This window comes from Equus przewalskii, chromosome 9 (assembly GCF_037783145.1).
Source record: "Equus przewalskii isolate Varuska chromosome 9, EquPr2, whole genome shotgun sequence".
Classification (NCBI taxonomy): Eukaryota; Metazoa; Chordata; class Mammalia; order Perissodactyla; family Equidae; genus Equus; species Equus przewalskii.
The window spans coordinates 1,519,523-1,531,643 of NC_091839.1; the positions used below are offsets into that span (position 1 = coordinate 1,519,523).

Sequence of the window (12,121 nt, forward strand, 5' to 3'; positions counted from 1 at the left end):
GCAGTGGTTTTCTGGGTGGTGAAATTTGTAGTGGTTCTTAATTCATTATACTTTTCTGAATTTGTCTAAGTTTTCAGCAATAAACATTGACAAATAAAAGGAAATGAATGGGTTTCAAAGACACCTTAAAAACAGAGTGAAGGAATGCACAAGAAATTGGCACAGTGTCTATCCCCACCTGGGGAGGGGGCCGGGCAGGGGTCAGCACACCAGGAAGCCCTCCTCTCCATTCGTACCTTCTGGCATCTTCTAAGTTTTGTACCAGCTGGTATTACCTATTCAAAATAAATAAATGAAGATTTTTTTTTAAAGAAGATACAGAAATATAAACACTAAAGCCACAGGAGCTGAGGTGAAAGCAAGGGAAGTCTTTTAACTCCTGGGGAAGGCAGGACTCGAGGCCTGGACTGCCCTCTTGGCCCCAAGGCCCACTGCAAGTCACCCCAGCACTGGCTAGGCACGGGTGACTTCACTCAGCAGGGCCTGCTCCACCCAACCCCAAACTGGTCCAGAGTCGGGCCATCTGCTCCCTGGGGTGTTTCTCCCAGGGGTAAAGGCAGGCAGGCCGGGGGAGGAGCTTCAGTGGACATTGGTGGGGGACCTCTGAGCTGGGACCACCCGTGTCCCCTGGGCCTGGCAGAGTAGAACCCAACACAAGAGTAATGGAGGGGTGGGGCTTCCCCCAACCCCCCGTCACCTCCTGTGGGTCAGGAGAATCCCCGTCCTGCCCCCATCAACTCAAGCAGCACATGAATGATCACAGTGGCTTCATCAGCTCCAGGAGCGTGGCCATGGTAAGGCACCTGGTTTGTGCTAGACGAGGCCAGCTAAAGAGCAATTTTTCTGAGAGAGAAAGCCTCAATCCATCCTTAATCACCATGGGTTCCAATTCACCTGAAGTTTTCCTTTTGTTTTTCTCTCCTCCCCAACAAAGCCCCAGTGCGTGGCTATAAATCGTTCTAAGTCCTTCTAAGTTCTTCTACGTGAGCTGCTGCCACAGCATGGCCACCGACAGACGGGTGGTGTGGTTCCATGATGGGGAAGTGAACCCAGGCCACCAAAGCCGTGAGAGCACTGAACTTCAACTACTAGGCCGTGAGGGCTGGCTCCTGGAGTTCTTTACACACACAGGTATGAGGGACACTACCGTCCTCAGCAGAGTGCCTCCCCCGCACCCCCAGCGAGGCCTGCACTGCTCCTGCCCACGGATAGAGCCCAAGTCCCCAGCCTGCCCCAGGGCCTGGGGACCTGCGGGACGGCCTGCGGCTTCCCCAGGAGACTCGGGCAGTGTGAGCTGTGCACACGCTGGCAGCACACGGAGGCCAGAGCAGCCTGGAAAGCAGGCCTCCGGCACTGGAATCGGGAGCTCTTTCCTCCTTTAAAGCCACAAATTCAGTACCTTCCTTCGTGTTCCATGTGTACGTCTCTGAATGTTAGAGATGCCTTATACCAAATACACAGGAAAAGGACTGCTCAGAAAAAGTTTATTGTAATTTAATAACACAGTCAAGTCGTGGTTCTGAAAGCACAGTGAATACAGTATTAGGGGAAATTTCGGGTGGACACATTTCTCAGAGAGAGCGGCAATCCTACCACTTCAGAAAGAGCAGTACTATTAGGAAAGGACTTAGTTTACAAAGCAGCACTCAAGAAGTACCGTGACTTTTCAAAAGGGGAAAGCAGCCCCTGGGAGCGGGGAGCCAGGCCGCAGGTAGTCAGGGAAGGGCTGGGGGCAACGGCCGCTTGCAGATTCACTCAACAGGCCGCCTGCCCCTCCGGAAGGCCACGCAGAAGTCCGCAGGGGACGGGCGCCGGTGATCCCAGCACGGGCGGTTCCAAGGCCACGAGATGGGAACCAGCCCCGCACCGGTGCTCGGTGCTCAGTGCTCGGGCCAGGCGTCATCTTCACAAGGCAGGACAGCTGAACTCGACGGCCTTGCTCCGCTCTCCCGCGTGAGCCAGAGCGCACTCAGAGTCCACCGAGCGCTGCCGGGCGCACCTCCGCTTCTCGCCAGCTGCCCAGGCGCAGGGCTGCGAGTGCGCATTAATGCACACGACCACAGAACACGTCTTCATAAATAATTTCCAGAACATGATATGGCACAGCAGCAGCCTGCTCAAAATCACAGCAGGAGATTTTGCTCCAGTTTAAGGTGACACCCCAGTGCTGGGGCTTCCCAAGCTCCCGGGTCCCCTCCTAGGAGTGAGGAGAGTCATCTAACGAGCCCCTCACGTCCCGGGCAGCGGCCTAGTCGTCATAGCGAACCTCGGCCCGGAGCTCCTTGGTGACATAGTTCACCAGCACGGCCAGCAGGCGCTCCTGCAGGGCCTCGCTGCCCAGGACCAGCGCGGTCAGCTGCACGGCATCCGTCCACTCCAGGTGCCTGACGACGGCCGCGGCTTCGTTAAAGAGCTTCTGCTGCTCGGCCGGCGGCAGCTCCATTATGATCTGTGGGATGGGCCTAAACTGCCCGCTTGTCATCCAGGCTCCTAACAGGCCCCCGACGGCGCCCCCTGGAAGACAAGGAAGCTTCAATTAGTGGCCTGACTCATGGACACCGGCCGCAGGTTCTCGTGGAGAGCACGGCGGCCGGCACGACGAGGGGTCACACTCAGGAGGCGGTGGACCGGGCTCGGCTCCTTCTGCTCTACCAGGCAGCTGGAGGGCAAAGGTCTCTGTGGCCCTCTGTCCATTGGACTCAGACAGCCGGCACCCAAGCGCGCACTTCCCCGAGCTGCGCCTTTGAGGCCCGACACGGAGCATCTGCCCTGAGCTAAGCTGACTGAACCCTCCTCAGGGGCTGCGGGCGTCCCTGCTTCCCGTGAAAGCCTCTCTCACCTGAAAGGAGAGGCCAAGAGGCCTGCGTGGCCTCAGGGAGGGCCATCTCAGCGGAGAGGCTGCTTCCTCCATCAAACAGCTAGTATGCTCCTTGCCCCTGAACTTGGGACGTTTCCAGTGAAACCAGGTGGTTACAGGACCCTGGGGACAGACCAGGAGAGCCCTGCTCTTGAAGCAGTGTTTTTCATACAACCTCTCCAAAGTTGTAAGATGATGAATAACAAATTTAATGTACTCAACTATTGCTCTTTCTGCTGCTCCAAAAGGGCACAAAAATTTCCAGAGGTAAATTTCCTATCAAAGTTGAGGCACACTATTTTGGGACTTGAAGACGTGGTATCAACGGAAAGTTCTGTCTAACCAGGTCTGCTGCAGAACGGCACCCCAGGGCAGGGGTCAAACTCAAGTGCCTTCAGGAGCCAGGCAGGCAACTGAAAGGAGCAAAGTGGGCAGAGTGGGCCTGGGGTGAACTGGAGAGCTGGGGCCCTGTCTACAGGGGCAGTGGCTACAACATGCCAGCCAATTGCTGCCGCACAGAATACCAGATTTGTATCTTGACCAAGCCCCATGAGGGGCCGGTCTCGTGGTGTAGTGGTGAAATTCGTGCACTCCGCTTCAGCAGCCCGGGGTTCGCCAATTCCGATCCCAGGCACACACCTACACACTGCTCATCACGCCATGCAGGGGATGTGTCCCAGACACAAAACAGAGGAAGACTGGCACAGATGTTAGATCAGGGCCAGTCTTCCTCAAGCAAAAAGGGGAGGACTGGCAACAGAAGTTAGCTCAGGGCTAATCTTCCTCACACACACACACAAAAATCCCATGATTTTAAAGTGTTGGTGATCAGATATTTAAAAGATGCAGCCCGGCTGGACTTAGTGAGTCTCTCTGAAAGAATGGAGCACGGAAAGGGGAAACCAGCTTTACAGTGGAGAAAGCTAGCGCGCACGACCTTACCCGGCGATCACGGTGAATACCACCAGGGAGGTCCTGTCATGTGTCCTGATGTCACGTGTCCCTGAAACAGTGCCATGAGAAGGGCACTTCACCTCCGCAGTGTTCTTTCCAAAGATCATAACCCCAGTCTAATCCTGAGAGAGTCATCAGGTACCCCCAAATCGAGAGGTGCTCTACAGAACACCCGCCCAGTGCTCCTAACGCGATCAAGGCCAGGGAAAAGGAGCAAAGTCTGAGAATGTCACAGACCGGGAGACTAAGGGGACAGGATGGTTACATGCAACGTGGCATCTTGAGCTAGAGCCTGCACAGAAAAAGAGCATTAATGCAGAAACTGGTAAAACCCAAATACGGTCTGGAGAATAGTCAACAGTAACATATGTATCAGTGCTACTTTCTTAGTTCCCACAAATGTACCGGGCTGATATGAGATGTTAACATTAAGGGAGCCGAAACTGGGTGAGGGATATATGGGAATTCTCCGCACTATTTCTGCAACTTCTCTGTCAATCTAGTACTATTCCAAAACAAAAAGTTTATCTAAAAGAATGCAGCCCAGGGCAGAGAGAACCCATCTGCAGGCTAGACTCGGCCAACAGGCAGTGAAACCTGCCTCTCCCACGAAGCCCAGCGTGGAGGCGCCCGGAAGCACACCTCCTCTGCCACTGAGGTCAGGCCAGCCTCATGTCCTGGGGCCGAGCACTGCCCCTGGACAGCCTCCCCTCCGCTCTGAAGGAGCATTCCAGGGAGGGAGGACCAGGAAGTTACAAGGGTCACCGAACTTTGCCCGTGACACCAGTGACACGCTTAGAGCCGACAAGAGTGGCACTCATCTACCTAAACCTTTCTGAGAACCTTTCTGAGAACGCCAATATTTGATTCAGAGCAGCACTTAACCAAAGAGACACGAGGAGCATCGACCACCAAGTTACTAACTCTTCAAGGAGAAAATTCCTTTGTTTTCTGAGTAAAATGATGCTCCCGCCATGACCAGGGGTGGCAGGTATCGAACCCCCCAGGTTCTCTACGTGGACATCCTGTTCTCTACCAGCGTCTACTCAGTCTGAGTAAAACACGTGCTCCCAAAACGGCACCCGGGCACAGCTCTACGACAAACGACCCCTGCACGCCCTCCCCTGAGCACACTGGATGGGGCGGGACAAAGATACAGGACGCCACTGAGAAAGAAGGCAAAGGCCGTGTCTCCTCCCTCACCGGCTACTTCCGGGATGGCAAGAGGCTGAAGTCAGGACTCACTAACTCACAGAGTTCGGGGAGGGAGATGTATATGGAAGGCCTGGGGCCACCCAGACACTGATTTTTCTCCCCAGTGTGGCCTCAGCTTAACGAAATGTCCCTTGATGTCAATCCTGCTACGGGGAAGAAGAGAGCAGGAAGCCTTGCCAGCAAGCAGGGGAACAGGAGCCAACCTCAGCAGAAAAGCCGCCGTCTCCCCGGCCTGTATTCCTGGGAAGCCTGTAAGTCACCCAGAAAGCACTTCCACCAGACCACGAGCTCTCCGAGGCCTCGTCCCCAGCACAGGCTGCCTGGCACAGAGGAGGCCTTCGGCAGGGAGCTGCAGAGCCCAGGGCGGCAATCCACGCCATTAGCCGGTCCCCTGGGTGGCAGGTCCATCTGAGGCCCCTTGAGGGAGGCCTTATCTTGCCCCTCCCCAAGTCAGGCCTGAACGGTGGCCAACTGACACCACCCCAGCCCATGGTTTGGGCCACATAGGAAGGAATTCTTCCTGCTCCTAATCCAAAGGAAGCAACTTCATCCCAGCTCCACGGAATGATGGGAAAATCAGCCAAACTTCATTCATTGCCAGAAACTGGTTCCCAAACGGAAGCAGGTGGTAAAACAAGGGGACAGGGAGGACCCCTCTAGGACTTCGTTTGTCGCTTTTTCTGCATGGGACTGCTTTCTTTCGGAAGGAGGCAGCTCACTCTGAACGAGCTTCTGTGCAATGGCCAGACGGCATCTGCTCCCAGCAGGAGCTCCACACGCCCCAGCTCCTCCCTGGTTCCCTTGTGCAGTGACGGAATGGTGACGGGGGAAGGGAGACCATCCCCGGGACCCCAGACACCTGCTATCTTCAGACTCTAGGACACATCCCCAGGGGAAAGGTATCCTCGAGGTCTGCCCGACACAGACGCCATTTCTCAGAGCACCCGACGCTGGTGAGACACAGAAGCTTGAATTTTAAACAGGACAAATTATGCTCACAAAGCCCACTTCACAGATTCAGTCTGAACCCAACAGACTCCTCACACAGGACAGACATTCACGAGGTCTCTGTGGGTCTGAGGCCTTTTCACGACACCCATGAGGCACTTGCACTTACCAACGGCTAGTCCCGGTGGGCCACCAACTAAACCACCAACGAAGGCCACAGCTCCTGTGACCAGGGCGCCCCTCCCTGAGTGTTTGAAGGCTGCCTTCATCTTCCTCTCCTCAGAAATGGAGCAGAGCAGCTGCATGACGTCTTCCACCAGGATAGGCATCTCGGCAGGCCTCGGAGGAAGCATTCCAAAGGCAGAGAGTTAATGAGTGAAAGAGCACTTCCACCCAAATGTTACTCTCCCTAGAATTTTGAGGAAGGGTCCTCATTTTTGCGGACAGAGTGGCTCCGCCATGTGCATGATGGACAGCACCCAGGCATGTGACAAGTTCTCCTCACAGAGAAAGCAGGCAGCATTTAGCTAATAAGCAAACAGAATCAGCAGAGTGGATGAAAGGGCTTCTTTGCCCTCTGATTAACTTCTGATTAATGGCGGATTAAGGAGCAATCCAGCCACACGCTCCCCCAGGTCATCACAAGTGAGGCAAGCCTACCCTCTCTTGCGTCCGCAGCCTCCCACCAGCTCAGGCAATCCCTGAGGCACAGAGCCTGGCAGATGAGGAGAGCCCCACCCTCATGTCCTCTTTTGTGTGAGAGGGCATCAGCTCATGCCACGCCAAAGGAGGGGAAAGGACAGGACTCTGCAACCATAATGGCCTTGCGCCTGCACTTGCCCGCCGTGTGACCGTGAGCAGAGGCAGATTCCTTGCCTGTAAGATGGAGATAAACCACCTATAGGCTGGATTCCTGTAAGGTCTAAGCAGAGATGCAAGGCGCCTGGTGCAAGTGTGGGACACTGCAGACCCGCAGACAAGATGGCTCTAAACGAACATGACTAAGTTCGTTACTAAGGCACACCTCTGGCTTCCATGAGCAGCTACTCCTAAAGTCAGTCCAGCTCGACACATGGGACACTAAAGGCAGGGACACGATGAGGCAGTAAGATGAAACAACCAGAGAATAAAGGATATCAAAGAACCCCAGGGGGTTGCATATGTATGGATAGACAGACAGATGGACGGATGGACCTTTGGAACAATGACCTTTAGAACAATTCTCTGAGGTCAGGAAACTGTTGGCCACCCTGGTGGAAAAATGGCAAGCAGGGGCAAGGGCAAGGGCTGGGTGGGCTTGGCCCCGGGTAGCTGGGAATGGAGAGCCCCAACGCTGTCGGGCCACCGGGCAGGGCTGGGAGGGAAAAATCACAGCACCAATGAGCTGGGCTTCCCCTCCCAGCTCCAGCCCGGCCCAAGCTTGACAGGCACTTTCCTTTCTCACCAACACTGCCATTTACATTCGAGGCTGAAACATTCCAACAGTCGCTAAAGGGCCTTACTGAGGGAGTTCTGGGCAGACCCTGTTACTCAGTATCTTCTGGTTATATGAGCTTTTTTTGACCCGAGGATAATCCAGAACCAGTCTCTAATGGAACACCATCCTCCCAATTCTGGGAGAGAATTTTGAGCCCTTATAGCCAATCTGTACATCTACCACATTGCCACAGTCAGGTTTCCAGAACTTCTCTGTAGTCCCAGGAGAGATAAGCATCCTGTGCTCTGACCCCTGTAAAAGCCCCTTTCCCCCTTTGATATTCTTGAGATCAGTGACTCCCCACAAGTGCATAGGGTCACTGAAGATCTTGTCAAATATAGCCACTATGGGTGGGCTGAGATTGTGCTTTTCCAACAGGCCCCCAGGTGGTCTTCTGACCTCACTTGGGACAGCAAGACTCTAAGAGATCATGACCCAGGATGGCTCAGGTCTGTCACTCAGTCCTCGGGTTCAGACATTGCAAACAGGTGCCTCCCAGATGTGTCTGTTTACCCAGAGGGGTGTGAGAGGTTAGTTGGGGGGGTGGGGGGGCAGGCCCTGCAGGGTTACCCAGGGGACTGGAGGAGAACTCAGGTCTGCCTGTCCTGCTCTGGCTCCAGGCGTCCTCCTGGCTTCCAGGCCCTTCTGCTCACAAGTAGCACCCACTTGCAAATAGAGTGAATGCCTCCTCGTCCTCCTTGGAAGAGAGCCCCTTCCACTCTTGCAGAGGTCAAGACTTGTCCACACACAAACGTCAGGATAATAAAGTAGCATTATAACAGCAAAGGGACTGATCACAGCAGAAGCCGCTCAGCAACGGGAGGATGGAGGGCGTAATCTGGTTTACCCAGCAGCCATGGTCTTGCGAAGCTACTCAGACAAACAAAACGAGTTTTATTTCAAATACATATTAAGATAACCAAAGGAATTAATTTCATGGTAAAACCTTTCAAGAACCTAAAAATCCTCCTGTAAAATATCTAATCACCTTCTAGCTTAGCTCTGGTTTATATCCAGCTTTTTATCTGTCAATTATGCTAGAAAAAGGGAGCTGAAGCTCAGGTCTGGAGGCGGCAGTGAGCTCCCATTCCCAGGGGCGCGAGGGCTCCCAGCCCTGCCACGCTTGGTCCGAAAGGCTGGCTTCCAGGCCTGTGCAATGTGCCCAGACGCTACTCCTGAAACAGGCTTTCTGCAGAATTACAAATCTGCACTCTCGAAACAGTGTCTGCACAGCAAGAAAACGCATGTAAAAGAGGCAGGAAACAGATATATGCGCACTTTACCCTCTATTGTCTATCGAACAAAAAACAGCTTCCTACCTGCTCTCAATGACTTTAAGTCAAAACCCACAGGGGCTAATGAGGCACCATTGTGCAAATGCTAATTCCAACCTCCACTTAGCCCAGTCAGACCAGCACAAGGCACAAGCCCAGGGCTCTGCAGAACTGGAAGGCCAGCGGGTGTCACCGTGTGTGGGAGGACAGGCGGAGGAAGTGGCCCAACTCCGGCTGGGTTCAACAGTTCCACGCCACGGGTGGAGGTGGCATTGTGGCTGCCTCGATCCAAGGGAGAGCCGGTTTAATTTCCTTGCGAGAACCATTTTAGAAAGCAGAGCGTCAACAGACTCTCGTTGTGGAGGAAAGGCTTGCAGCCCCATCTCCTGAGCGCTTGCTGAAAAGCTCAGCCTCCTGACTCCTCCAGGCTTGCTAGACTGAGGGAGCCAGTCCTGCCTCTCCTCCTCCCACTCCAAGCTTGCTTTTGTCTGGAAGCAAACGGGCAGCAGGTGAGGAGGCAGGAGGAGCACTCCAACCGGGACAGACCTCAAAGGGGTGGGAGTGCCCCCTCCATATCACCCCTATTTCAGAATCGGATTTGTCTATAAAACAAGCTCTGGTCACAGCGCGCCCATCTGCCAGCCACAGGGAAGGTACAGCCTACTTCTGATTACAGCAGGGTTCTGGGGAAGAGGGAGATGAGCCCACCCCTGAGACTGCAATCCGGCTTTCTGAGACGGACCACCTTGTAGGAGAGGAGGCAGGAGGAAGGCTTTAGAACTAACACAGACCTCCACGCGCCTTGTTCTCTAAAAAAATTAGAGGAGTGGAGCCTCTTAAGAGAGAGCGATGATCTCGCTCGCCCGGGATCCTCAGTACTTTCCACTTCTCCGGTGGAATTTGCAAAACGCCACTGCGCACCTGGCCCTTGTAAACCTCGCCTTCCCACCTCCTGATGCCCCAGGGCAAAGGCTGCAGGTGGATCCCAGCAGCAAACACTGTCAATTAGCCCACAGACTTTTTAAAAAAGGAACTGGTTGCCAGTATTTAAAAATCCAGAGATGCCACATACAGCTCAGATTCCATCTCTCCTGAAAAAATCAGAAGAGCCAGCCCCGCCGAGCCGGCCTTCCCGCAGCAGCTGAGGCCGGAGCTGAGCGGGAGCGCCCCTCACAGGCCCGGGGTAGGGCACCTTGCCTGCCCTTCGGGACCACAGCAGGTCACGTGGCCGCCTATCAAAGATCCCCGGTTCTTTTTCAAAAGACTAACGAAGCTACCGATCCCCAGCCGAAACTAATCTCCCCTCTTAGCCATTAACATCCCTTCCTGATCCCGTCTAACGCCCAGATCCTCTTCCCTGGCGCCCTCGCATCTGTAACACCCACCGCGCGCGCGCACACGCTCACACACAGGCCCCCGTGACTGCGCAGGCGCACGGCGGGGAGCGAGGGCCCTGGAGTCGGGCTACGGGTCTAACCCAGCTCCGCCGCTCAGCTTACTCCTGGAGCGACCTCGACCTCTCCGTGCCTCAGTTTCTCCACACGGAAAATGAGTGCCGGGCAGGGCCACCCCGCATCGGGAGGGCCAGGCCCCCCGCCCCGGGCGCCCTGCCCTGGCCTCGCGGGGCGGGCCCGGAGCCCTTTACCTGGTGGGAGGCGGGCCCGCCGCGCGCCGAGGTTGGAGGCCGCCCGCCCGCCGGTCCCCGCCCCGCCCCCGCGGCGCAGGCCCCGCCCTCCCGCCTTCCGGCGGCGCGGGGGCTTCCGGGTCGGCCTCGGCGGGTCCCCGTGGCGCGCCGCCCCGCACGCTGCAGTGGCCCGCGGGCCTGCCGAGCGCGAGCCGCCCTGGCGCCGCGACTTTGGCGGCCGGCCGTCACCACGGGGTCTCGGGGCCTCGGCCCGGGCGGGCGCGGGGGCGGCGCGCGGCCGCGCGGAGTCGGAGTTCTGGGGCCGCCGGGTCTGGCGTGTGCGGAGGCCGCGCGCCGGCAGTGCTCCGGGATCCCGGGGAGGGGCGGAGGCTGGGGAGCCCCTGGGGAGGGTGCGCGCGCGCGCGCGGGGGACAGCTCAGAGCGCTGCCTGGAGAGGGCCCACAAGGGCCGGCCCGAGCCATCGCCAGTGTGAGCAGGTGCTGGGCCTCCCGAGGGCCGTGCGCTCCGTCCTGCCGCAAGGCCTGGTCCTCATCGCCACCTTCCAGCCCCGGGAGCCAGGGCCATCCAGGCGGGGGTGTCGGGCCGGGCCGCTGGCTCCGAGCCCCTGCGGGAACCAGACCCTGCCTCGCCGTCCCGGGGCCTCTTCCACACTGCCCGAGCCGCTTTATTGCTCCTCCCCTTCCTGCTCCTCTTTCTTCTGAACGGGAAAGTACTTTGGGAACATATGTATCTCACATCTCAATAAAGTGGTTTAAAATTTTTAAGCCACTTTACTGAGGTATGATTGACATACAGAAAGTTATACATATTTAATATATGCAACTCAGTGAGCTTGGGGTTAACTACACCCCTAAGTACAAACCGTCACCACCCTCGAGGCGTAATATGCCCATCCCCTTTATTGTTATCGCGTGTGTGTGTGTGTAAGAACACCGATCATAATGTCTGCCCTTTAGCACTACGCACTCTGCTGAATCGCCGATCTCCAGGACTTCTCCATCTTACCTGAAACTTGTACTCTGACTACCTTCGTTTGTTACCTCTGTTTCCCCTCTGTCCTAAAGCACTAACCAGGGCTCGCGCGGCCGCGGTGAAGTCACCGTGCGTCCCCAATAGCATTTGTCGCCTGCGTTTGGGTGACGTTCTAGAGTGAAAGCCGCGCTGCGGCAGCCCGCCTCCCCGCGGTGTCCAGGCTCGGACCTGGGTGAGAGCCCCGCTTCTCCGCGGGCAGCTCCCTCTGGCGGCATGTTACAGAACTGGCCTGCCCACTCCCTCCCCGGAGACGGGAGGGAGAGGACCGGGAGGAGGGAAAGGTGCCGCGAGGGACAGCAGCCACAAGGTTGGGGTCCTCGGGACGGGGGGCTGAGTCAGCAACCGGGGACCTCCATTCTGATATGAGTGAAGCCATAAAATGATGGCACGTACCGAAGCCCGTAAATGTGACGCCCGGCACCACATTCTCATAGCTGCGCTGGGCTTCCAGCAGTGTGGGTGCTGTGAACGAGGTGCACAGTGGGGTCTCCGTCATGGTGTGGTGGCTGCACTGGCCCAGCATACAGCTGGTGCCTTCATAATGCTTACAGTCGTAAGGTCTGGCTGGGTGACCTTGGGAAAGTCATTCAACTTCTGTGTGCCTCAGTTTCCTCATTTGGGAAATGACAATAATAATAGTGCCTGTCTCATAGGATGTTTCTGAAGATTAAATGAGGAATCTAGATTATTCTTGCTTACATTTTAGGATATGAAAATGA

The 12,121-nt window shown here is 56.1% G+C and overlaps 1 protein-coding gene across 5 annotated transcripts; it reads right to left on the reverse strand.

Annotated features, from left to right (window-relative positions):
- Nucleotides 1–1,467: 1,467 nt before the first annotated feature.
- On the reverse strand, nucleotides 1,468–11,572 carry C9H19orf12 (chromosome 9 C19orf12 homolog). Of its 5 annotated transcripts, none has more exons than XM_008528291.2 (3): nucleotides 11,376–11,572; nucleotides 6,144–6,313; nucleotides 1,468–2,514 (listed from the first exon to the last, which is right to left on the reverse strand). In XM_008528291.2, the coding sequence occupies exons 2-3, from the start codon at nucleotides 6,301–6,303 to the stop codon at nucleotides 2,249–2,251; spliced, it is 426 nt and encodes a 141-aa protein (XP_008526513.1). In that variant the 5' UTR covers nucleotides 6,304–6,313; nucleotides 11,376–11,572; the 3' UTR covers nucleotides 1,468–2,248. The 5 variants fall into 5 exon arrangements, with proteins under 5 accessions (XP_008526513.1, XP_070488575.1, XP_070488579.1 ...); XM_070632474.1 differs by lacking the exon at nucleotides 11,376–11,572 and adding an exon at nucleotides 10,909–11,043; XM_070632478.1 differs by lacking the exon at nucleotides 11,376–11,572 and adding an exon at nucleotides 10,371–10,506.
- Between the last annotated feature and the right edge of the window lie 549 nt (nucleotides 11,573–12,121).